The sequence below is a fragment of the Aulostomus chinensis genome, chromosome 13 (genome assembly GCF_037954235.1).
Source record: "Aulostomus chinensis isolate RoL2024-O1b breed Wild chromosome 13, RoL_Achi_v1.0, whole genome shotgun sequence".
Classification (NCBI taxonomy): domain Eukaryota; kingdom Metazoa; phylum Chordata; class Actinopteri; order Syngnathiformes; family Aulostomidae; genus Aulostomus; species Aulostomus chinensis.
The window spans coordinates 24,820,445-24,844,910 of NC_141332.1; the positions used below are offsets into that span (position 1 = coordinate 24,820,445).

Genomic DNA, 24,466 nt, shown 5'->3' on the forward strand with positions numbered 1-24,466 from the left:
TATATATTTTATTTTTTAATAAATATATATTTATAAATATATATTTATTTTTTAAATGTATTTATTTGAAATCAATGTCTCTGTCCAAATGTTAAAAGGCAGAACATTGCCGACAACATTTTACTGATCTTAAATGTCTTTCAACATTTTTTTGTGATTTTTTTAAAAGTATTAATTATTTTTATTATCTGAGCTGTTGAATGGCTTCAACACAAATATCAACTTTTATATTAAGTGTGGGCTATTATCCCTGATGTCCAGCGCCTAATGGGTTGTTTGGACTAAATAAAAGAGGCCTTTGGCCGGTGATATTAAAAGTCCAGCCCGGGGGGCACTCACAGCCTTTGAGGAGTCTTTGTGGTTGTTAAAATTATTGATAATAAAATGGAGAGCCGGCGCAATCTCAGATATTACAGGAGAAATGAAACGAGTGAAAAACTTTTCAAACTGCACATTGAATTATGATATCATTATTAGTGACTGTTGATGTTGGAGGAAAAATAACGGCTTAATCATACCTCTGTCTCCTTTTTTCCCTGTCTTTTTGTGTAAACTGACAACCTTATATTTTATTTTCATTTGAAGGCATATAAGTAGGAAATAAATTTATGTGTCTGAAAGACCACATAACCATCAGTTTGACCACTGGCATTGACAGAAATTAGCATTCCTACGAAGCTGTGCATGTTTACAGCTTCTTCCTTCCTCTATTATTTTGTACTCATGTTCATTAATGGGCTCTGTTAAAGGAAACAAACAAACAAATAAATGAATGAATACATTTTATTTTAATTTCTTTAATTTTATTCATTGTCTTAGTCAAGTCAATTTTATTTGTATGGCGCCAAATCCCAACAAAAGTTATCTCATGACACTTTACAAGTAGAGCAGGTCTCGTACCTCACTCCTTCAATTCAGATTCATTCATTCAGATTCAGAATGCTTTATTAGTCCCTTGCGGGAAATTTCAAATAACACACTCAATTACCTGAAACAGCTATCACAAATAACCACAATTATTACTGGTTGACCGTAACAATAACACACATCCAAATTCTACAAAGCACATATACATTTGATTGTGTATGTACGCTAAACTTGAGCAGTCCGTTGTCCAATTGGAGGCAGAGTGAGTGTGCGGCATCACAGCATGCACCGCCAATGAATCTACACCCAACAATTCTCCATCAGCAAACACATCCTGCAACAGCGGTGACGAAAACCTTCTTTTAAACAGGCAGGAACATGGAGCAGAGATAAAGAGGGAGGAAGGGAAGAGACTGATGGACAGACGGGGACGTGAGCAGGTGGAGCTACGGGTGGCAGCTTGAGCCTCCTCAGGTCTGCAGCCTCCTCCAGCAGCACCTGGGATCTGGGATTTGGGGAGCCTGAAGGCTCCGGAGAAGGAGATGAGTTAGTAACACATATGAGTAGGATTTATATATGACACATACAGGAGGACAGAGAGGAGGAGAGAGAAGCCCAGTGCACCATGGGAGATCCCCCGGCAGTCTGAGCCTACAGCAGCATATCTAAGGGCCAGCCTAAGCAGCCTTAACTACAAGCCGAAACAAAAAGGAAGGTCCTAAGTCTGCTCTTAAAGGTAGAGAGGGGGTCTGAGTCCTGGACCAAAACTGGGAGACGGTTCCACAGGAGGGGGAGCCTGATAACTGAAGGCTCTGGCTCCCGCTCTACTTTTAGAAACTCTAGGAACCAGCAGTAACTCTGCATCCTGGGAGTGAAGGGTTCTAGCTGGATAATAGGGGACTAGGAGCTCTGTCAGGTATGAAGGAGCCTGACTGTTGAGGACTTTGTATGTTAGAAGATGGAAGAATTTTGAATTCTATTCTGAATTTGACAGGGAGCCATGCAGAGAAGCCAGTACAGGAGAGACGTGGTCTCTTCTACCAGTTCTAGTCAACACGCGGGCAGCAGCATTTTGGACCAGCTGGAGAGTCTTTAGGGACTTACTGGTGCAGCCTGATAGGAGGGAGTTGCAGTAATCCAGCCTGGAACTGACAAAAGCATGGAGCAGTTTTTCTGCATCCTTTTGAGACAGGATGTGTCTGATCTTAGCAATGTTACATAGATGGAAGGAAGCAGTCCTAGAGATTTGCTTAATGTGGGAGTTAAAGGATCCTGGTCAAAGAGAACTCCTAGGTTCCTTACGGTAGTGCTGGGGACCAGGGTGATGCCATCCAGGGTACCTGTCTCATTAGATAGGGTGTCTCTAAGGTGTTTTGGGCCCAGCACAATAACTTCAGTTTTGTAAGGGTTTAATAAAAGGAAATTATGGGTCCTCCATAATCTTTTTGTCCCCTTCAGACAGGCCTCCAGTTTAGTCAGCTGATTTGTTTCATGCGGATGCATTGATAAGTACAGCTGCATGTCGTCTGCATAACAGTGAAAATTAATGGAGTGTTGTGACCTAGAGGAAGCAGGTATAGAGTGAAGAGGACTGGTCCAAGCACAGAGCCTTGTGGAACACCATAACTGACTGCAGTGGTTTCAGAGGGGTTATCATTACTTAGTACAAACTGAGATGGACCTAGTAAATATGACTAAAACCAGTTTAGTGCAGTTCCTTGAATGCCAGTGACACGTTCAAGTCTCTGAAGAAGGATATGTTGGTCAATGGTATCAAAAGCTGCGCTGAGACGAGTCCCTCATCTGATGCCAGTTGGAGGTCATTGGTCTTTGCTGCCAAACTGGTGAGGGATTATAGCGTTGCTCAAAGGTACTTCAGTGGGATGGTTGTTGCATTTGCAGGGGCTTGAATTGACAATTTTCTGTTAACAAACAATCTACTTATTTTTCATATTTTCAGTCGATTATCACCGTGATATTTAATTTCTTTAAATAGACCGTATCCAAAAAAGAAAAACACTCTTTTATCTTGGTTATTTTAAACTCTGACACATCGTGAGTGTCCAAATTCACATTGTGAAACAGTATCAAATGTATCTGTAAATCTTCATCATGCACTGGTATTACTCAAGAGGAATAAGTTCTCTCTTGTACATGTCTGAAAGCTTGATGGGGCACTGCAGGACAAATTCTTGTGGATGAAGGCATAAAATAACTTGCTTTATTTGGGTAAACGTAAACTTTTTTTTTTTTTTGCTTTATGTAAATGTTCTTTTTGACATTATAAGCAAATTTACTTATGATGACAGTTTATTCCTGAATTTTTATTTCACACTAAAAGGATCATCTTTTATTCTGTGTGTGTGTGTGTGTATGTGTGTGTGTGTGTGTGTGAGAGAGAGAGAGAGAGAGAGAGAGAGAGAGAGAGAGAGAGAGAGAGAGGGACCTCTGGTAATCTGACATTGCTGTGTTTGAGCAAGTGTTTGCAGGGTTTTTGTCCCTGCACGTCGCCTTGCAGACATGTCTAACTGTTTGCCCATGCATACGTGAGCGTGTGTAAGTGAAGGGAGGGCGAGTTGTAGACAGAGAAAAATCACGGGAGCGTGTCGTGTCAGCAGTCTCTGATGTCATGCTGTCAGTCTGCAGAGCCAGTTCTGCATTCTTCACTTGACTTGAGCTGGAAGTGACTCCTCCATGATCACGTCCAAATATATGTCAGAAACCTGATGACTTATAGGCTTTAAGTCATCATGTGTCCGACATACAGTACGCTCTGATACTATTTTTTCCTTACCAACACCCATTTTGTTATCCGAACTTGCATCTTGGCCCATTCCATGTACTGATCCGACACTACTGTGTTAAAAATATACATTGATGGTCCCGTGTATGCATGTGTTATGTCTGCAACATTGCTGGATCACCTGACCCAGGTTTTAAAACATGAGCAGACATAAACCGAATGAAGGATCGAGTCCTAAACACTACCAATGAGTTAATGTGAGGAACGTTATTGGTTGAAGACAAGTAGATAAAACAAGCTTGATGTTTGGTAGCATTTTGCTCTACAGTACAAAATACACCAGTAAATATCACATTTCCAAACTTTTATATAACAACACTTTAATATTAACACTGATTAAATATACTCAACTGATTGCCTTAACCCAGGTTTCCATATCAGTATCGGGACTGAAAAGTCAGGTTGGTGCATCCTTCATCACAACCTATATTCTATTAAATATATATATAGTGTTTGCAGCTCAAGGTTACTCATGCAGAACCTTTTTGTAATGTTCATCCTCAGTGAATAGAACCTGCTCATAGGTTTCAAGTGCCAATAATCGCACAATTGAAGTCAAAAGTTAAGTGCAGTTTAGTGTGTTAAAAATGCAAAAAAGGTGGACAAGGTAAAGCTTAAACCTATAGATCTTTTTTTTTAATTTAAGAGTAATTATTTTACTGGGATATGCATATTATTATCTACAACATTCCAGTGTTGCTGTTCAGCTGTTGTACTGTTTCTTGTGCTGCTTATGTTTAACTTTAATGTAGAACACTTTAATGCTACCAGTTAAAGCTGTATAGCAAATTAGAATGGGACTGACTCACTCAATCAAAACGGCTGTTGTAAATGACCGTTGAAGTATTTCATCAAGGGTCACCGCTGCCTGATCTGGTTAAGAGCCTTGTCGGTTAAAATTAGTCTTTTATTTTGAAGTGTTTCCGGTGTTATTCCGGAAGCACGCAGCTGAACGGTGCGCCATTGGTTAGACTACCAAAAGTGAGGGAGATTAATTTGGCGTGGCTCCAGGGCGAGAGCCACCAAATGCCGGAAAAGCAGCTCATTAGAAAACAATTAAGGTACAATTTATTTATGTATTTTTTTCTATTGTGAGGGTATGTGGAGTGTTATGTTTTTTTATTGCATGAGTTGTGTTTGTTTTGCTTGTTTGACTGGTCATGAATCGTACGAGTAGCCTTTTAGCTAAGTACGCGGACATTTACACCTGTTGCTAAAGCTAGTTCACCTAAGCTGAGGAGAATGACCGCGGGTTTGAAAAGGTTTTAAGCACGAATTTGTGTGAGTTTTGTTTGTCTGAGTGGCCATGACTCTTACTCGTAGGCTTCTAGCTTTGTCCGCGGGCTGTTGACACCTTTTGCTAAAGCTAGTTCACGCTTGGCTGTTCGGCTAGCGGTGTTAAACACCAAGCTGACATGGAAGTTAATTAATGCCAGAACATTGATTTTGCACTTTGCTGAAATTGCTACCGTCGATTATATTAATTACATGCATCAAGTCTCTTTTAATGTGTATTGTAATGATTTAATTATCTTGTTTAAAACTAACACCTACAGTAATATTTTAGTTTTTTTTTGTCTCTATGTTCATTTATGTTGAACAAAAACAGCATTGTGCAGTATTCTATTTGGCCTTAACGTTCTGTGAAATCTTTAGAATTTAACCCTTATGCAGTATTTGGAAGGTGTTGGGAGTAAACTGTTCTAATGTGAATTTTTAATCTACATTAATGGCTCACATTAAAAAGCGCAGGTGTGGAGAAGACCATGGCCAAGAGGATAGTGGTCTTGGACTTCCTCTCCACAATGTCAGCAGTCATTTGCCGGACCAGACATCTGTACCCGGCTGCCCCTGCACACAGATTATGTGGTTCAGTCCCACTGGTATCGACTGTTGAACTTTGGCAAACAAAAGGGCTTGGTAAGAAAGTCTACACGCATTGTCTGTTTAAGTAACTGTATTGTTGTCATGTTCAGTGTTATACCAAAGAAAACTAGGATGCTGGTACAAAAAAGCCATTTTAACTCTTTCCAAAACAGGCTTTTAGCAGCATGGAAACTAGAAGTTGCCAGAGCTGTTCAAACCACAGCTCGAAAGATGCGTCTGATCTACTGGAGATGATGGACAACAGAGTCCTGACACGGGATCAGGTCTTCCTTGGACCAAAGGTATGCTAGGGTGGGGTTGATCATGAGTCTACTAGTCGAATAGAGGAAAATCCAGACTTCAAATGAGTAATTTAAAAGCAAACATTCTTTAGATCGTATGGGAAAGTTTGTCATCCACCAAAAGCAGCACAGACATTTATGAAACAGATGCTCCTCTGTCATCCTGTTAATCAACTGTGAAAATGCAGTATTTATGTGTTGACCAAGAGTAGTTTTTTGATAGATGCAGAGTATGCCGCAACATTGTGTGCTCTCAATATCACTGTGCAATATAGTTGAATTTTAAAAGTGATAGAGGACCAACCAAGACATCTTGCTGGGTATCTGAATCATGTAGTGAGAATTAAATGGCAAAACAATGTTGCATTTTTGTTGAATTCCAAGTATAAATGGGAAGCTGACTTGTAATGGCTGAGGGAGTCCTTGAACCTCAGTGGCACCACTCTGCTGCGGCTGCTACTGTCAACGCATTCATGTTCATGTTTTGTTATACTCGGTCCCTGTGATGATGATGATGGCGTTCTGTTTATGTTGTCACACCGGCGTAGCTCTTGCTTACAATAGAAATATGGTCAAAGTATTAAACCTTGTCAGGACAAGATCTGTGACATCCCACCAGAGTTGACCGCCCTCCAGTGTTTAGGTGTCATCTTGGGCAACATTCAGGTCTCACAACTTAACATTCTACATGAATCTCCTCAAAAGGAACAAAAAAACAACTTGCGTCACCCATAATCACCATGGCGACATGGTTGTCTCCTGCCACCTACAGGTGTTCTTAAAGGCACAGAGGGTGCAGATTATTCTGGATCGTTAACAGTAAATTTTCCTCAGCATTTCACTCTTTGTGACTCCTGAAATGCACGAAAACCAGTAAAATTCCACAAAACGGTTTAATCTCAGCTTTAACAAAATCATATGACGATATCCGTTATGTCCTTTTGATAACTAATGTAATATTCCACCCTCCCCTGGGGCGTCCCGCCTCCTGTCAAGTACAGCCTTTAATGGATCGATATTTTCAAATGCAGCAGAGCAAAACGACTTTGAATTTCTACATTGGGCCAATGTCAACAGTGTTAGACGTTTGCCTAAGCCCACGTGTAAAAACCTGAACTTAAAAAACATCGCAGTAAAACTACTGCACGGGTACTGAGCACCCGTTTAAGTGATTGCAGAAATGTAGATTTACAGTTGATAGCTCAGCAGTGAGCAGTTCAGAATTCCTCAGCCACTTCTCTTTTTATAGAGAAGTATCACACTGCGCTGGGACCTAAAACGGGCCTTTGCTGGATTTTAAAGTCAAGAACCGTAAAATCCTTTCATCAACACAGCCTTGCATGTCAACACTTAGATAAATAAAGAGTTTGGCGGCGGGGTTCGAATCTGGTGGCAACAGAAGCTGCAAATGGATCTTACTACATCTGGTATAAATCGATTAAAATCAGAACCAGTCTTGAAGTCAACCCACCAAATGGGTCCCTCAACAGTCGACTAGAGAGGAGAGCTGACATGGCAGCTGCTAACTGAAGACAGAAGGCATCGTGCAACGCACTTTAGCCATGTGTGAGCAACCACTTTTAAGACATTTTTCAAACGTTTCAGAATTCTTGAGTGTGTACATACTGACATATTTTCTGCTGTAGAACAAAACGTTGTACCTTAAGCTCATGAGAAGCAAAGACCTTATTTCAAACATGTCAATAAAAATCCATCAGCTCTCAATGTTGACATAAAATGAAGAATCCAGACAGACGAAATTATGTGTAATCTAAAATATGGCTGCAGGTCTGCTAACAGACTCATTGTTAATACTTTTTGTTGAGCGCCTGTTCTTGACAGGAAGTCTGATACATGCAGAGCCTATTGCTCTTGTTCATTCCGTTGGACGAGCAGACAGAGATGGGGTGAGGAAAAAATGTTGAGCCTTGACAAGAGAGGAGAAAAAAAAATCTTTAGGCACCTGTAGTAAAACACAATGCGTGGTTTAGAAAACAGCACGGGGAGGAATTTTTCACAAATGGGCCAAGTCACGTCTTCAAGGCATCAGAGACAGAGAGATGAAAGCACTGAAAAGTGGAGGAAATGGGGGCTGAGTAGGCGTCACCTGGAGAACTGCCTGCTATTGACAGGATCCCAACCAGGCAAGACGCCCTAAATACCAGCTAAAGATGGCACATAAGCTTCAGAGACAGCACAAGGGTAATGGGGGTGGCTGCTTCTGCAGACAGCTGTTTCCAACCAGATCGTCAACCTGCTCGCAGACAGATGATGTTCCAAAAAGCAACATGATATTTACTGTGGACTTGTGTCCACTCAGGTTTTTGAGGTGTGTCCCCACTAGGAGGGTCCATGTTTATTGAAATCCAATGATCTCCTTTGGAGGAGAGGAGGCGGAGCCCATTTCCCCTTGACGTTCCTGATGCTGAAGGCTCATTTACAAGCAGGGAACCTGAATGACATGTTTACCGGACCTCCAGATAGCTGCTTTTGTTATGACTTGGGTGCAAAACGTTTTCTTGATAGTGCAGATGTGGCGATAACGGATGTTTACTGGTGTCTAGTCGGCCATGATTCCCCTTGACAACCAAGGTAGATATCAACAATGATGTACCAGCGAAATGGCATCAAGTTTAACTGTCATTTTTTTTGTCAGCGTTACTCATATTTTACTATTTTCTTTAAAATTCATAGAATTCCTGTTCTAGCAAATTTGATTAAAGAAAACATCGATGACTGTCATGTGACAAGAAGTGAATTCATTATGTTTAGAGCTGCAAGAGTCACATCATGAACCCCCCCCCCCCACACACACACACACACACACACACACACACACAGAAAATGGTTAATGAGCATCCCAGGCTCTTGTTTTTCATACTGCAGAAATACAAGATTCTCCAGTCTTCTGGAGTCAGAGGAATTGGAACTTAGTCTGCCATCAAGGTTTTCTGCAGAGCTCTAAAGTAGAGAGGGGGAAAATATCTTTTCTTTTGTAGGTTTCCATGCTTTGATAAATATTTTGCCACAAAGTGTAATATTCCCACTATTTGATCAAATTTGTAGCCGCAAAATGTGAGGTGTCCCTACAGTTTGATTAATTTGTGGCCATGAGATCATAAGATAACTTGCTCCGCATCTTTGACAAGAATAATTTGTACCCACGCTTCGATTCGTTTGTGGTCAAAAGATGTAAAATGTTCCCACTCTTTAATTAGTGGCAAAGAGATATCAATCAAAGCATGGAAAGGCCTTTTATCTTGAGGCCACTCCAAAGGCCTCTGCGGCTTTCCAGTGAAATCAAAAGAAAACAAAACGTCAAAATTTCAAACGTTTGTGTAGCAGCTGCACCACTGGTGTGTTTGCTCTTGCACTCATTCTAATTTGGCATCAAACCTTAATGTATCCAGGGAGACTTTTGCTGAGCATGCTGCTGTTTCTCTCTAACACCTTCCCATTCACACCAGGGAGCTGTAGTCATCAGTTTTTATGGATAAAAACAGTATTGCTTCTGATACAGTCCAGCTGTATCTTTGGGTGGTTTGGAACTTAATTCGTAGCAAGCTCAAGAGGCTAACTACTTGTAGTAAAACCATAGTTTAATTCTGTGGTTTTCATAATGTCTGTGAAATAAGAGAGGCAAGAAAAAAAAAAAAAACGGAGAAAGCTTGTCATCTTTTCAAAAAGTCACAATATCATTTAATATAAAACACCCTTTTAAATTGACCATTATGAGGCATCCGTGATCAGGAGCACCACCAGTCCACATGAACACTGCAGCTGAGGAGTTCCTCCCCCGACAGCAGCAGACTTCAATGGTACTTCCGAGCGCATACAGAAAAGGGTTGAAACATGCATCTACTACATTGTACAAAGTCAAGAGGGAAAACAAGAGGCCTTTTTTTTCAGGTTTTTGGCAGAAAGTCTCTGCTGCCTCTTGAAGGTTCCAGAGAGGGGGGGGGGGGGGGGCAGTCTTGATAGTTGGGCATGTACAGAGGTGTCCATTTGTTTCCTGGCACTTGGGGATAAAGTGCCCTCCTCTTTTAGACCGACAGCTGAAGGGAAAGCGGAAACTTTGTGTAAGGCAGGAAAATGACTCAACACAGATATTTGAGCTAAGACTTGCTTAATTTCGACATCTGTGACATCAGTACAACTCCTGTACAGTGTTCTTGGCAGCAAGAAATCTCTCTATGTGTGCTGGTAAGGATCAGTGAGGAAGTACAGAGTCCATTCTTTCTTTTTTTTTTTTCCATAGCCGTTATCTTTTATCTATGACATCCTATAATAGTGCTGCGCCTCGAACATCAGACTGACCAGATTCACCCTTTTTCCATTCACACTGATGATAAACACATCTCATTCCTAGCTTTGTCTCGCCCTCCCTCCTCCCTCTACACACACTCACTCAGCCACACACTCACACTACAGATGCCACGGAGGTGACGGAGGTCACCTTATTGTCTTCTGCCCAGGGCTGCAGGTTCTGCAGGGCGTAGAGGGAGGAGTTGTGCAGGCAGAGCGGGTCTGGCTGCAGAGGCTGGCTCAGTGTCTTCTGGAAGGCTTCCTGCTGAAGCTGTAGCATGAGACGGTTCGCCTGCTGCCTCTCAGCCTCTCTCTCCTCTGCAGTCTGTCTCCTGGGTGGATGGACGAGACAGACGGGTACAGAACAGAGTTTAAGATCGATTTCATGTTTGTTTTTATAGAGAGATTAATGTCTCATTGTTTGGCTCAGTCGAACTTTTCATATCGACAAAATGTGTTTTGCAGAACGGTCGTGTCTCCAAACCCGAAAGTTTGGACCGACATGGAGCCATGAGATTATTGTGGTTTCCAGTTAAACTCTGAAGTCAGAATTTGGATTCGTCAGGTGTTCCAGTTGAAATTTCCAACTGGAATCCAGAAATTAAATTCAAAATGGCTGCCCGGGGTTCACCAGTCCGTCGCAGGGCTATCAGGAGTAATTAGGGGCTCAGTATCTTGCTCAAGGACACTTGGACATGGTTACCGGGGGAAGTGAGGGTCAAACCAGCCACCCTTCGTTTGCTAGACGGCCACTCTACCTCTGAGCCATGCCACCTTCTTTTACAACCACACGTCAAAAATGTGTTTTTCCTGTTGATATTGTAGCACACCAGAGTGATTCTAACTTGACCCACAATCTTTTGAATTTTTATTGCTTCTGCTTTGAAATGTTTTATCTCTTTGGTAAACTGGCCACATTAATAAAAGCGTACAGCAGTCAAAAGACGACAAAATGAAAGCAATGCAGACGGAATCGGAGGCCGACTGGGAGAAAAGTGTCTCAATCTGCAAATCGCATGCATTTATTCAACATCTGCAAATTCAGCTTCAGGCAATCTGACATCGGATCAGGATGAGTTACAGATGAGGGGCCGGAGGATCAACCTCACTCACTGTTGACTAAAAGAAGTCCTCTGTTGTATCAGTAGGAGCTAAAAACACCAATGTTTGACTGCAACACAGCATAAGCTTGTGCATGCAGATCTGTTTAAAATGATGCTTCAACATAATTGAAAGCAGATCCCGGAGTTTTCCAGCATTTTGTAATGTTATATGAATGGACTCCTTGAAAATGTCCTAAGTGCCCATGAAATGGATGAAATCCAATTTGTGTTTTTTTTTTTCTTTTGATTTGTAGTTCCATTATAGTGCTGCAGGGGTGACACCGGTTTGTAGGCAACCCAGAAGTCACCACAACCATGGGTTTCCTCAACCAAAGGCCAGTCTGATTTTTCTGCTGGATTTTGGATTATCGCAGAAAACAAAACAAAAAAGCCTAAGCAGTTTTTGTTCAGCAAGATAATCTCCACTAACGAAAGTAACTTTTCTGCTTACTGAAACACCAATTCAAGCACCAAGTGGAAAGCTTTGTGAGGTCTATGAGAGCTTGGAACTTTGTTTCAGGATTATTTAACCAAAAGACACACTGACTTTGAGAAACGTTTGACGGCAGTCACTTACGTCCAGGTTTTACAACTCCTTTGACTATTTATTCTACATTACTTATTTTATCACCTTGTTTATATTTTATATGCGCCTCCGATGCTGCTATTTGGAGTGGATTGCTCTCAAACAAGGTTTTGTTGCATTTTTATGCCATGACAGTAAGTAAGTATCTATTGTTTCTGTGACTGTGCATTTGGGACACTTCTCACTTGTACTGTTTGCTAACTTTAGCCAAGAAATGTTTTGGATGATCCTTATCAGCAACATGGGATGAAGCAGAATGGCTCCTTTCAGATTGGGACGGAACAAAATAATTGCTTCAGGAATCGTGGGGCTGAAGCACACCTGTAAAATACTCTTCCATGCACACCAACCTGCACCATTAGCCACACGTTATTGTTAACAGCATTATCATAATCCAGTTTGCTGTCAGTTGATTTGATCATCATCTTGTTAGTCGGGTAGTCGTCATGCAAAGACATCCCTCATGCTCATCCCATCAGGTTTGCATCTCTGCAAAACGACTCCGAAAGTCAACAATTCTCTCACAAAACGCCTTTGAGTCTCTTATTTCTTATTTGATTTTTCTTTTTCTTAAGCAAATCATTCTTGGCGTTACTTCTGTAATCAGCCTTCTGGTAATAATTTGTGCTTTTTTTTTTTTTTTTAAAGCAGAACAAAGGATTACCAAAATGAATATTGTTTGATCAAGACAAACAGGGTGGATAAACTGTTCAGTACAAGTTTTAAGTGTTGTATGATTCAATTCTAAACTAATGGTGGTAAGTTTTGAAAACATTAAAAGGTGCATCATGTACTTTTAGATGGGCGTCCTGTTGCTTTAACTAAGAGTAAGGCTTTATAATTTGATTTCTTTATTCATTTACTTCCAAATGATTATGAACAAGTATCGGAATGAAGTGAAGGAGTGTGTGTTTTTCCGTCTATCGACCCTCCCATGAGCGTTGCAGAATTGCTTCGGACAGCAGCTTTCAAAAAGGCCTTTTAGGAGGTCGGGGTAATTGTGCTTGGTCAAGTGAACCAGCCTCGACTGGCAGCTAAGCTCAGCAGAAAAAGGTGTTGTGGTTGTATGACGCCTGTACTTGTGTGTGTTTGTAAAGTGAAACATCAGTGCTCGTTTCAGATCTGACAGCAAAACAGAGACGCTTTCAGTGCTGTCAATTTATGGCACAAGAAAAAGTGGAGGGAGTGTTTTTTTTTTTTTTTTTTTCTGAGCGTACTTCCTATCCTCATAAAGACAAACAGCTTCTGAAAAACCTGCCGAGGCCTCTTTGTTTTGCTTAAATAGATCATGTCGGAGAAATACAGCATGTGGTTGTGAGAATGACAAGAAGGAGGGGGAGTTTATCTTTACTATACTGCACTAAAATGCCAATAAAAGATGAACTGAATGGCTTCGCCTGGCTCTTACCGCCATTTTGTCCGTCTGTTCTGAAACCAGGTCTTGACTTGTGCATCCGTCATCTTAAGGGCCTTTGCCAAAGTGGCTCGCTCGGCTGACGCCAGGTACTTCTGCCGGTGAAAACGTTTCTCTAACTCGCAGATCTGCACCCGACTGAAGGAGGTGCGAGGTTTTTTCCTCTTGGGCGGCGTTCGGTTCTGGTATGGGTGGCCGATTCGACGGGTCACCGAGAAAGGCGAGAGGGCAGCTGAAATGGGAAGTTCAAGGGATAGAATTAATATTTGTTTTAGTTTATTTTGAGGTTTTGGTTTCACTCCTGAAATGTTGTCATGCATAAAATTTTTCTTACACACTGTGGCGTGATTTTTACCTCTTTGCTCCTGACATGTATTGTGTCCCACTTGTAACGTGAAAGACTTTGCAAGCCTGGGTGATTGACAGTTGCAAGAGGTTCACAATAGCCGTCACGGCTCTCTTACATCTGGAGTGTATAACTCCAGATGTAAGACAGTGGAAAAGCTAATTCCTTTGGAAAACCTGTGATTTCCAGTTTGTTTCACCCCAAGTACAAAATTAGATTTTAATAATAGAAGTAATGTAATTAATTGAAGTATGCTTTTTTGCTGGGAATGTCAGAAAGCCCAAGGACAGGGTGCTAAGGAGCCACGAGTGAACCAAATGGCCAACTTTTGCTTGATGTACCAAGTGGATATTCCACTTGCCAAATGTGCCCAAAATTAGCCCAGATCTGTCCAGTATTTACAGGTTGTGGGAAAAACGTTTTGTTTTTTTGTCCTGTGACTGTTGGCTAGCTTAATCTTGCGTTAGTGGGCTTCTGCTCAGAGTTATAAGCATCTGGGTGTCAGAAAAAAAAAGACCAAATCAGTTCAGCAATTAGCCAAGTACATTGAAAATTCACTTATTCATTGACACAGGTGTCGAATTGATCAAGGACCAAAAACAAGCTAAAGGTTGAACGAAATGACAGGTTTCTTCCCAGTGTTCCCAGCAGATATTCGCTGCATCCAGGTGTGTAAAAACAAGCATATTTAGCCTCTTGTCCCTATGTGGAAGCAAGACTTCCTGCTTTGCTTGCTGTCTCTAAGGCTGCATTGAGAGTTAAAAATATTCTATTATGTTTCAGATACAATGTGTGCGTAATAATATTTCAGGAACGAGGCCCAGTTTCTGTAGAGGATTGTGGCTTTAACCATCATGTACCTCATGACTGTTAAAAAGCAGTGCACGTTAGCATTAGAATTAATGCTATAAAATTATAAGTAATTGTGTGCTTGACTTCAGGGTTTAAGATTAATGTCCTTTATTTCCATTTCCACTCTGGAATGATGTTTGTTTCTGAGGTATAAACTTATTTCCCATGAGGTTCGGTGTGTATACCCTCAACACAATCTTGTTTTCCAGTCCTTGGTTAGATAAAATTATTGTCAATTTTGTCTTAACTCTGGAAAAGCCTGTGTGTTTTGGGAGACTGAGAGAAGGCCCAGAAGCTGCCAATTGAAGAAGATAAATGCAATTACAACTACAAGCCAGTTTAAAAAAAAAAAAGAAACAGCGCTCTAGTTTGTACAAAAAGGAAAGGAGTAGGTGGACGTTTAGAAATCTGGAATGCATGATATAATTTTAATGAAAGCAATTCAGAGTCAAATGTGGCTTTTGCATGCAATAGCAATTGGTGTGTTTAAATGACATTATCAACAACATTGTTCATTTTCAATCAAAAACCCAGAGGGTTGCATTTCATATCAGCTGTGAATCAGATGGGTGAGGTGGGGAGGTGGTCATTGAGGGGGTAACTCACCTGGGCAAGCCCCCTTAGGGAAAGAATAGTCTGCTAGAAGGCCATTGCCGTCTCGCAGGTGAGCGAGCTCGGGGTAATAGCATTTAGTTAATGTCTCCACAGTGCTCCAGACAGGGACCCTGCCGATGTCTCCCTTGGGGAGAGGACAGAGGGACCCGGCGGCCCCTACCCCCCCTGTTGCCTCTCCTGCTCGGCTCTCCTCTGCCTGCTCCCCTAAAGGAAAGGGAGACACAGTGAGGTCCCACATCTGGAGCGCAGCAGCACAGCAGCAGCAGCAGCAGCAGCCAGGCGGGCACCAATGCATAGCAGCTAATCACATGAAGGAAGCCTGAATGATGAACAGAATCTACTTTAATGTGATTTCCTCTCTTAAGTTAGCATTTGCAAAAGGTTTTTGGTCCAAAATGAGATATCTGCTATTTAGAGGAATAAGTGACAGGTAGCATGATTGGAAAGATAAATCAAGAAAACACAAGCAGCCAATCAGTCGGACAGTTAGGGTCATTCACCGGAAACATGGAGGTAGAAATACGAGTTAATGACATCTCCGGCGTTGTAAAACCTTTGAAACTTAAAGTTAGGTTTTGGAGAGAGTTATTGGTAATTTGTATGATTTTTGTTTTATTTTTTTTTTAATTTTTCCTCACTCAAACTCTTTCCTAACATTTATTTATTCAGGGAGAACTGAATTTTGGAGGAGCGTCTGTAACCTGGAAGCCACAACCACAGTTAAGGGCCTTGCTCAAGGGCTTCCCCCACAAGATCACCTCTCTTAACTTTAGACTTCTAAATAGTTCACAGCTTCTAACACGACTAAAATGCATCACTTTTCTGAAGAATTTATTGCAGGGCCGTTGTATTGTACTGCGTTCGTCCACATTAACCTCATAGCGAGTACTTCAGTTTCATCAGTTTGATGGCAAAAAAAATCCCTAATAGAAAACCATTCAACCCCCTGCCCCCTGACTGATAATCCAGTTGCACAATTTATTTAAGGCTGTTTAAAAATAAATTAAAAAAAAAATGTCAACGAAGTCACAAAACGACCTCCTGCAAAAATCCAGATGAGGAGAGGTGCACTGTTTTCTTGAAAATGTGTGCCAAATACCACTAACGTCATATTCCAGTCTACTGGCTCAAGAGAACCTCTTTGCTTGGCAGAGATCCCAGCAAACATCAGGCCTTGATGATTTCAGGTCCTTCCCGAGTCGCACTCCGCATTTAGATCGCAGCATTGACATCCAAACAATTTTGCCCAAATTAAAAGACATGCGGAATGAATGTCGCATCATTTTTATACGCAGTCGAGTCGCGGCTGTTTTTTTTTTTTTTTTTTTTTTTTATTCATGCCTCTAAAAAAGTCTGACCTGCACATGCAAACTGCTGTGTTTTCTCCTCTTTGGCGTTTCCCTTTCATGGATCTCAGGGTATTAATAACAGCTTATCTCCTGCACCATAAAATATCTATGAATCCTGTCTATTTTGTCAGCCACGGGTAAACAGAAGATCAATAAATGTAATGAGATCGTTTTTGGCCATAGATCCACTCCCCAGCCACACTCTCATTTAATGGAAAGCGCAAAATCTGCCTCTTTCTCTCCCTTCTCTCTGTATTGGTGTCACTCCTCCCTGGCAAGCTGTTTTGCCTGCTGTCTTACAGGGTGTTTATTTGTGTTTGTTTTGTCAGAAAAGCTCACCAGGAGCCACAATGAATATGAAAACACCTGCATAGGTGTCCCCCGAGGGCCACGTGCTGCCGCTGCCGCTGCCGCCGCCTCTGCTGCTGCTGCTGCTGCCGCTCTCAGATTTTCAACAACTTGAAAATTCATTCACACGCTGACAATTTGGATTGAAAGTGGAACATGAAGCAATTTGTGTGTGTGTGTGTGTGTGTGCGTGCCCTCTAATTGTTTCAAGGTAGCGGCGGCGTCCCATGATGACGCTGAACACGGCTCTACGAGAGCAAATGATTTGTATGAACGTTCTTGCAGCAGCTGACGTTAAAATTACCGCAGCCGAGCAATGGCGGTTCACCGTGATGGCGCTACATTTCTCCTCTCCGATTCTCCGTCTTCGCAATTGTTGCTTTTAATCCGTTCCTACCGTTCCGAGAATAACAAGTTTCACAGTACGTGGAGCAGTAGTAATTGCATCTCTGTAATAATTCTTGTGGGACTTGGATGAGGATCTGTTTAATCACAGTTTATAGTGACAATATTGCCGTAATGTTTCAATAACGCTCGCCGTGTAGCATCCGTGTTAGCAGGGATTGTTCCCACAACAGCTGCTTTGTTTTCTAATAAGAAAGAAGATGCTTCAGTCCAATCCGTCTTAACAACGTCGGTTAGGTTCATAATAACAAGTAACGTTCCTACGTGTGAGGTTAAATTTGAAGACATTTTATTGATTAATGCTTGACCAAAAATAATAGATATAACTGAGTGTGCAGTATCTTACTGTACCATCAATCATGAAACGATTTTTTTCCCATTGTATTCCCACATGTACTGTGTCATATAGTGCATATATTTTTATGTGAGGCATTTTTTTTTTTTTTATCTGCGCAGGCTGTGGATTCACAGATGTGCAGCTTTTATTTACGTGTTTATGCTGTTTGTAAAAGCTGACTTGGGGAATCCACAAGAATGTAACTGGAGTGTCAGTTCCACCAGTGTTAACAGCAGTACATATCTTGAATATATATATATATATATATATATATATATATATATATAATTTTTTTTTTAACTTTAACCTTCTTTGGGAGGAAAATTCTGGCGGCAAATGAAAACCTTCCTAACTGAAAATGGTACCCAACATTGCACATAATATTCCTGAATATTTTGCAAAAAAAACCCAACTCATAAATCCAGGTGGAGTAGCACCAGCGTTGGCCTGTAACAGCGTGTGACTTTCCGCCTCTTCCGCATGTGTTTTAAATCTGACATTTCTCTTAATGCCCATTAAACACACGTGGTATAATTTTAGCCTCTCATTTGCAGCGTCCCAGGCCACTGCGAGCGAGCGTGCAGGCCTGTTGTTGCTCCCAGCGGCAGGTCTGGCTGAATAATACTGCGTTAGATGGCTATTTCAGGCCGTCTGTGCACGGCTAACTAATGGACCAGGCACCTGCGAGCACCTTCAGAGGGAAACGCCGCACTCCCTCCCAGCAGCCGTGTGCTTAAACGCGAGAACACAGCAGATGAGACGGCGTTTCTCCGGTTGAGTGTTCGGACGGACGTGTTAAACTGTTCAGGAATGAGATATGACATTTGAATAGTTCATGAACGCTGGGACGGCAGGTTTGCAGAGCACAAGGAATGCTATGGTCCATTAAGATTTATAGACTTGCCCCTCCTCACCCTGAAGAAAATATAGAATAAATTATTCTTGAGTAATTCCTATTAATATATCACTGCAGTATAAAAATGTGTTCTTTGTCCCCTTATATTCTGCCTTTATAGAATATTGAAATTGAGGCCAGGTCATGATCGTTTCTTTTTCTTGGGGGGGGGGGGGGTGGAATTTTGAAAATTTAAATTCTGAGGATCTCATTAATGTCATTTCTGGTGGTCAAATATCTGCGTGACGCGTCTGAATATAGACGATAAATCAAAGTTGTGGTGGGGGGGGGGGAGTCACATTCAACTCTGGTGAGTTTTCTGAAGCATCACCTGTGAAATTAAATCTAGGGTTTTTTTCTGAATTGCAAACAGTTTTCCTGAAAAGCCTGCAGTTCCACATGTATTCAGTTATATGTTTAAAAAGACATTACATTGCTCCTGTGTAAAAAAGAAAAGAAAAAAAAAGAATAGATATTACATCCATCACCTCGGCGAAATAAAAAAAATAAAATGGTTGAGAATACAAAAGCTGCAGCCTGGGTAATACAATTTAGCATAAGCATAACACAAAATAAAATGCCACCGTGGAGAATATGTTTCCCATAATAAAACCACTTATACTTAATAACACTTCTCGGTGACAGCGCCTCCCTTCCCCACTGCGGATATTACCTTTGTAGCAATCTAATAAATATATCCGTGAAGGATTCTAAAGGGGATATTGAAATATAACATGAACATATAGTGCTATTTATTACAGTATGCGGGACAAAAGGCAGGGACGCTGTCTGCTGTCAGGATCGGAGCAGCGGGCGTGGGGGGGGGGGGCGGCACGCAAATAAAATACGGTTTTTCTCCGCTCTGCTGCAATAAACGGAGAATTAATGGGTAGAAAAAAGGGTTTCATTATGTTTTAATTGGTGCAGGCCGTCCTGTACGATGCTGTGGTGCTGTTTATTGTCCATATACCCTCTTAATGACCCTCTATCACGTCTTCGCTTTATGAAATTCTGCACGTTTTATCCTCAAAAAAATAAAAAAATGGAGAAAAAAAAACCCTACCAGTAAACCAGAGGCGCCGCATTAATCTGATGTAGTAAATCTGTTTAAATATACGAGTCCTTAAGCCTCGCGAATACGCAGAGCATGAACTCTCCTCTATTATTCTTAAAGATGTATTATGATGCACTTAACACCCCGGAATCTTAATCCTCTGCGTCAGAGTGACAGAATTAAAACTCGATTTACAGTCTCGGTTTACAGTTACGACTCGGTGCCATCAGGGCGCGTGCCAGTGTGCGCAGCGCAACGGGAACGGCTTCCTTTTACATCCGCGCGCGCAAAAAAAAAAAAAAAAAAAAAAAAAGGAGAGAGGAAAAGAAACGAATTCTCACGGCGGTCAGATTCGGGATTCTTTGGAAAAATGTGTTTGTTTGTTTTTAAAGCTGCGCGGAGTCGTTTCTTTCCACCGGTTTCAACTTGTTGGGGTGGGGGGTGGGGGGGGGGGACGACGACGAAGAAGACAAGAAGAAGCGACATTTAAAATGGTTCCCAGCCCATCAGGATGGATGATAGTCCGTTTGATTAACAGGCCTTTTATAGGAACCAGAGCAGGCTAAATCTGGAGGTGTGTGAGTGAGTGAGAGTGTGTGTGTGTGTGTGTGTGTGAGAGAGAGAGAGAGAGAGAGAGAGAGAATGATCAATACAGTGGAAAGATATAAGCTGCGAAATAATTACAGCGACACAAAGCTGAGAGAAATTAAACGAGAGGCCCTCGGTGACTATGAGTAGAATTGATAAGCCTCTTTACACTGTATCTTTTTGCAGTTGACATATCGCCCCCCTGTAGTTAATAATTCAGCAGGTAGAAAGAACGGAACAGTCAATATTTAATGCGTGGTGTGTGTGTGTGTGTGTGTGTGTGTGTGGGGGGGGTATCTTCGTTTCCATCTTCATAACGATGAGGTCATGTCAAAGACCCCCCCACCCCCCCCCCCCCAGCACTAGAAATGTAATAATAATCACCTTAGTAACAGTAATAATCTGATCATCTACTCCAGTGATTAAAACTATTTATTTGGATGTTGCTGCTCCAGGAAAACAAAAAATATGACATTTGAAATGAATTATCCACTCAATGTGATTCAAAAAGGAAAAAAGTGTGTGTGTGTGTGTATATCTATATATAGATATCTATATCTAATACATAGATATATATCGTTCTGCAAGGGTGTGTGTATGTAGGATCGATGGTAAGCAGTTCAGAAATTAACAATGTTGGTTGTTGCTGATTGTAATTTTCTTCCAATCAAAAGAGTTTCAATGCTGCTAGGATTTTTTTCTTCATTTATTTAAAGACATACACGTTCAGAGTGGAGCAGATTATTATTATCATGTCTTCTCTGAGCTGATTTGTGTGTAAAAGAAGCAGCAGCTTGTTTAGGTTTCCTGCCCGAGTTAATAATTATAAAAGTAGCAAATTCAGAGTTCAAAGTAAATAGTTTCAGGTGTGTGTGTGTGTGTGTGTGTGTTCAGGTAAAGTGAAGCAAGCAAGACGTGAATTAAATAAACTGTCTGAAAAATGTTTTTCAGACACATTTTTCACGTTGGATAAATATGGAATAAATTCAAAACTGATTAAATAAGATGGCATTTGTTATCGGAGGTAATCACCGAGAAAGTATAATGATAATAATAGTAATAATATTGATGATGACGATGATGTGTCGTCTACTGTTACACCGCTTTTAAGCTGCCAGATGTTATTACTAATATGACTCATCTTCCCGCTTTCTCAATTGGCTCATGAAGAAGAAAAAAAAAATCATTCATCTTCATGAAAGAACCCGGGCAGCGCCGTCCGTCATCCGCGGTTAAATGGAGAGTGATCGTCCAATACTGATTCATCAGCGCGTCCATGTCAATTTCTCCCCTCGTTCATCAGCCCGCCCTTCCAGCGCCGTGCAACCGCGTGCATATGATTTTGTTTTCGTTATTTTTAGATTATTGCAAACCCCAATTTTTTTTTTTTAATCTTAAATGAAAACCAGCCTGGCTTCATCCAGCCTCCAGCCTCCAGCTGCTCTCAACCGGGGAAACACAAACAGGTGTTGCTATTTACCTGTCAGTCTGTCCTTGGCAAACCTCCTACTGCTCTCCATCCAGGGGAAGGTGAAATTAGCGGCGTTCCCCATCCCCATGCCGGGCACGGAGGGGATACCGGGCCCAATGGCCGGCGGGTGAGTTGAAGGGGGCTGATGCGGCGCGGTGGCGGCGGGCACCTGGGGAGGGGGAGGTGGCGGCATGGGTCTGTGCGCCGGCACCCGGATCACCCCTCCGGCTCCCCCGGAGTTCACGTTAACGTTCATGTTCATGCTGACGTTCATGTTCATGTTGACGTTGTAGGAGCCGGCCAGGCCCGCCGCCGCTGCCGCCGCCATGGAGCAGGCCGGGTTGTAGACGCTGTTGTAGCCGTTGCTGTAGACGTTGGGGGCCAGCGCGTAATCCGGGTCGCCGGTCCGGTTGGGGAGCATGCAGCCGCTGGACTGGTCCGAGCTGTTCAGGATCTGGTCGATCCCGAAGCTGATGGGTTCGTGCTGCTGCTGGTGGGTCTGGTTCACCTCCTCGATGCCGGTGTGCTCCATAGTTGCGGTTTATCAATAGATTTGATCAGCGCACTTTTGGTATTTTTTTTTTCAGTTGTATTTTTGTTTGGTCACATAAATGTTGGTGTGCTGCCGCTACGTGAAGGTTTGCTCTTCCTTGGTCAGTCTGTTCGGAAGCCTCGGGGCCTGCTCTACTCCAGGGAATGAAGGAGCGTGTCCAGCCCGTGATGTGTCCAAAACCTTGCCATTATTTTCTGTCCACCAGTTGGAGCGAGTCTTTCCCTAAAAAAACCCCAAAACAAAACAACAACAACCGCTGGGTGCTAAGAAACGGCGTATTCCATCTTTAACAGCGTGTTCTGTCCCAGACAACTCGCCACCCGGCAGCTTCCAAGATGCCAAACGTTTTCCGGAGTACCCACAGCCACAAATCCGTGATTTTTCTCCTTTTTTGGAGGGTTTGGTGGAGGCGGTTCTGTTCTCTGGAGAGTCCTGATGCGCTTTTGTTCACCTACTCTGGCAGGGATATCAGGGATACGCACTCACGCACGCACGCACACGCACGCACACTCACACACACCCGCCGTTTTGCTGTTCTCCTCCAAATCGAGACCAAATAAAAACAAAGCCGGAGAGGAAACGAAGCTGTGACCTCGCAGGCTCCGGTGGACGATGAGAACCAGCGGGAGGCGGAACCGTTGTGTGCGTTTCAGCAGGTGAGACGAGCCTCTGCGTAAAAGCTGCCATTCGATCATCCAGCCTCCCTCTCCTCCCTCCTCCCTCCTCCCTCTCCGGTAGCTGTTTTGCTCGCGTCTCTTAAAGACGCCGCAGCTCTGTTGATTTCCTGCAGCCGGTCTGCTGTCACACACGCCAGCTTTGGTGCCTTTTAACAGCCGCGGAGGCGCGAATCAAGGAAATGATTCAAAAATACAAAATTAAAAACCCCGTGTGGAGTTTGTGCAGAAATATCTTAGCTGCGTTTGGTTTAACAACCCAAAAAGCCCCATCTCTTTCTGGTTAAGGCTCTTGTAATAAGCGTTAATTTAAGTCAGATGCTTTTAATGCCTAATTTTTGTTAACAGCATCGCAGGAACATTTATATTTTAGCTAAAATATTAAACAACATGTTTGTTTGCTTTATGATTATACATTTAATACCTTTTTTTTTTTTTTTACTTTACAGGTAATTTTGCAGCTACTTTAAAACTTATGAACTGTAGTCAAACTACCCCCCCCAAAAAAAAATCAACAAATGAATAAGAAAATGTAGTTTAAGGGCTAATAAGACCTTACGGAGGTAAATCGTGTGTAAAACCAGTTTATGATGCTCCTGTTAACTCGTTTGCCGTCCCAGCAGCAAACATCAGGCGCCTCGTGAGCTGACGTGTGGACGCGAATGCACCGAGATGTTGTCAGTCTCTGACCCGGAAGTCCTCGTAGTCGTGATTGTTTTGAAGGCGAGGAGCCGTAGTGAACGTGTCCAGTTTGAGGGGAGCCCGTCTTTGGCGAGGCCTCTGGTGGGTCTTTAGGATAAGATGCCGCCTGAGAGGGGCTGCTGGAGCTCCAACCTTCGTTTAAAAAAATTAAAAATAAAAATAAAATCAGGTCAAACTTTGTCTGCCAACTCAACAAAAACCGGGACCAGATTTATGGGAATGAGCCGCAGAAGGAATAATCTGTTGCGCAACAATGAAGCCATAAACCCGCAGACTTGGACCGGGAAGTGGGCAGTGCAGGGGCTGATATGAAGGTCCACTCCGACGTGAATTATCCAAAAGTAATGAAATGGACTCAGCGGATGGATGGAGAGACGCAACCACGTGCGTGGCTGATTTGCAAAAATTATTTAACCTTTTTTTTTATTTTTTTTGCCCGGAGCGACGCCGCAGATCACCGGGTTCTCAATTCAATAAAAATGAAAAATGACACATAATAAAAGTGCGACACGGTGAGAGAGAGAGAGAGAGAGAGAGAGAGAGACGGATGAAGGGGGGGGGGACAAACCCCGAATTTAATATATCACCGTTTTATTACGTACTTATTTCACTTTCCGCGCGGATAAAGATATCTCTCGGCTGCTCGAGGGCGCTGGAGGGAAGCATAAAAATCAATTGCGTGAATTGGAGGCCATTATCAATAAGGAGGAGGGCGGCATTAGGCCCTGTTTATGTCTGCGCGTCACCATCAAATGAATCGAAGGAGAAGACTCGGATCGGCTCGCTGACACGGGAGTCGGCCACAATTTATGCAAATAAATAACAACAATAAAAAAAAAAATCAGGAAGCTGTATTGGCAGGAAGGCGGGAAATGATGTTTGAAAGCCTCTTCAGGGGTAAGGCGTCTCTCCCGGCTGGATGCTGACGTCAGCAGCGCGGCCTCGCGTCTTGATTGCGCCGTCACGTTGTTTGTTAACAGACCAAAACGAGGTGACGTGGTGTCAAATCATTTGCATGTAATGTGTGGAAA

General features: G+C 42.4%; 1 protein-coding gene and 1 long non-coding RNA gene across 9 annotated transcripts in view; one reads left to right on the plus strand and one right to left on the minus strand.

Moving 5' to 3' along the window:
- Positions 1-1,277: 1,277 nt before the first annotated feature.
- Positions 1,278-22,700, minus strand: tlx2 (T cell leukemia homeobox 2). 5 transcript variants are annotated; one of them, XM_086222264.1, is made up of 5 exons: positions 21,516-22,700; positions 15,051-15,263; positions 13,241-13,478; positions 10,295-10,475; positions 1,278-1,388 (listed from the first exon to the last, which is right to left on the minus strand). In XM_086222264.1, exons 1-5 carry the CDS (start codon positions 22,036-22,038, stop codon positions 1,338-1,340), a joined length of 1,206 nt encoding a protein of 401 aa, XP_086078390.1. In that variant the 5' UTR covers positions 22,039-22,700; the 3' UTR covers positions 1,278-1,337. The 5 variants fall into 5 exon arrangements, with proteins under 5 accessions (XP_086078390.1, XP_086078394.1, XP_086078393.1 ...); XM_086222267.1 differs by lacking the exon at positions 1,278-1,388 and adding an exon at positions 8,662-9,893; XM_086222268.1 differs by lacking the exon at positions 15,051-15,263.
- The window catches only part of LOC147251497 (uncharacterized), a 78,403-nt gene continuing 58,568 nt past the window's right edge, over positions 4,632-24,466 (plus strand). For 3 of the 4 annotated variants that reach the window (XR_015118958.1, XR_015118959.1, XR_015118960.1), the window contains exons 1-3: positions 4,632-4,731; positions 5,423-5,590; positions 5,710-5,838. This is a non-coding gene — a long non-coding RNA (uncharacterized LOC147251497). Of the gene's footprint in view, positions 4,732-5,422; positions 5,591-5,709; positions 5,839-11,500; positions 13,706-24,466 lie in introns of those variants that run through there. The other variant, XR_015118961.1, reaches the window with a different exon arrangement.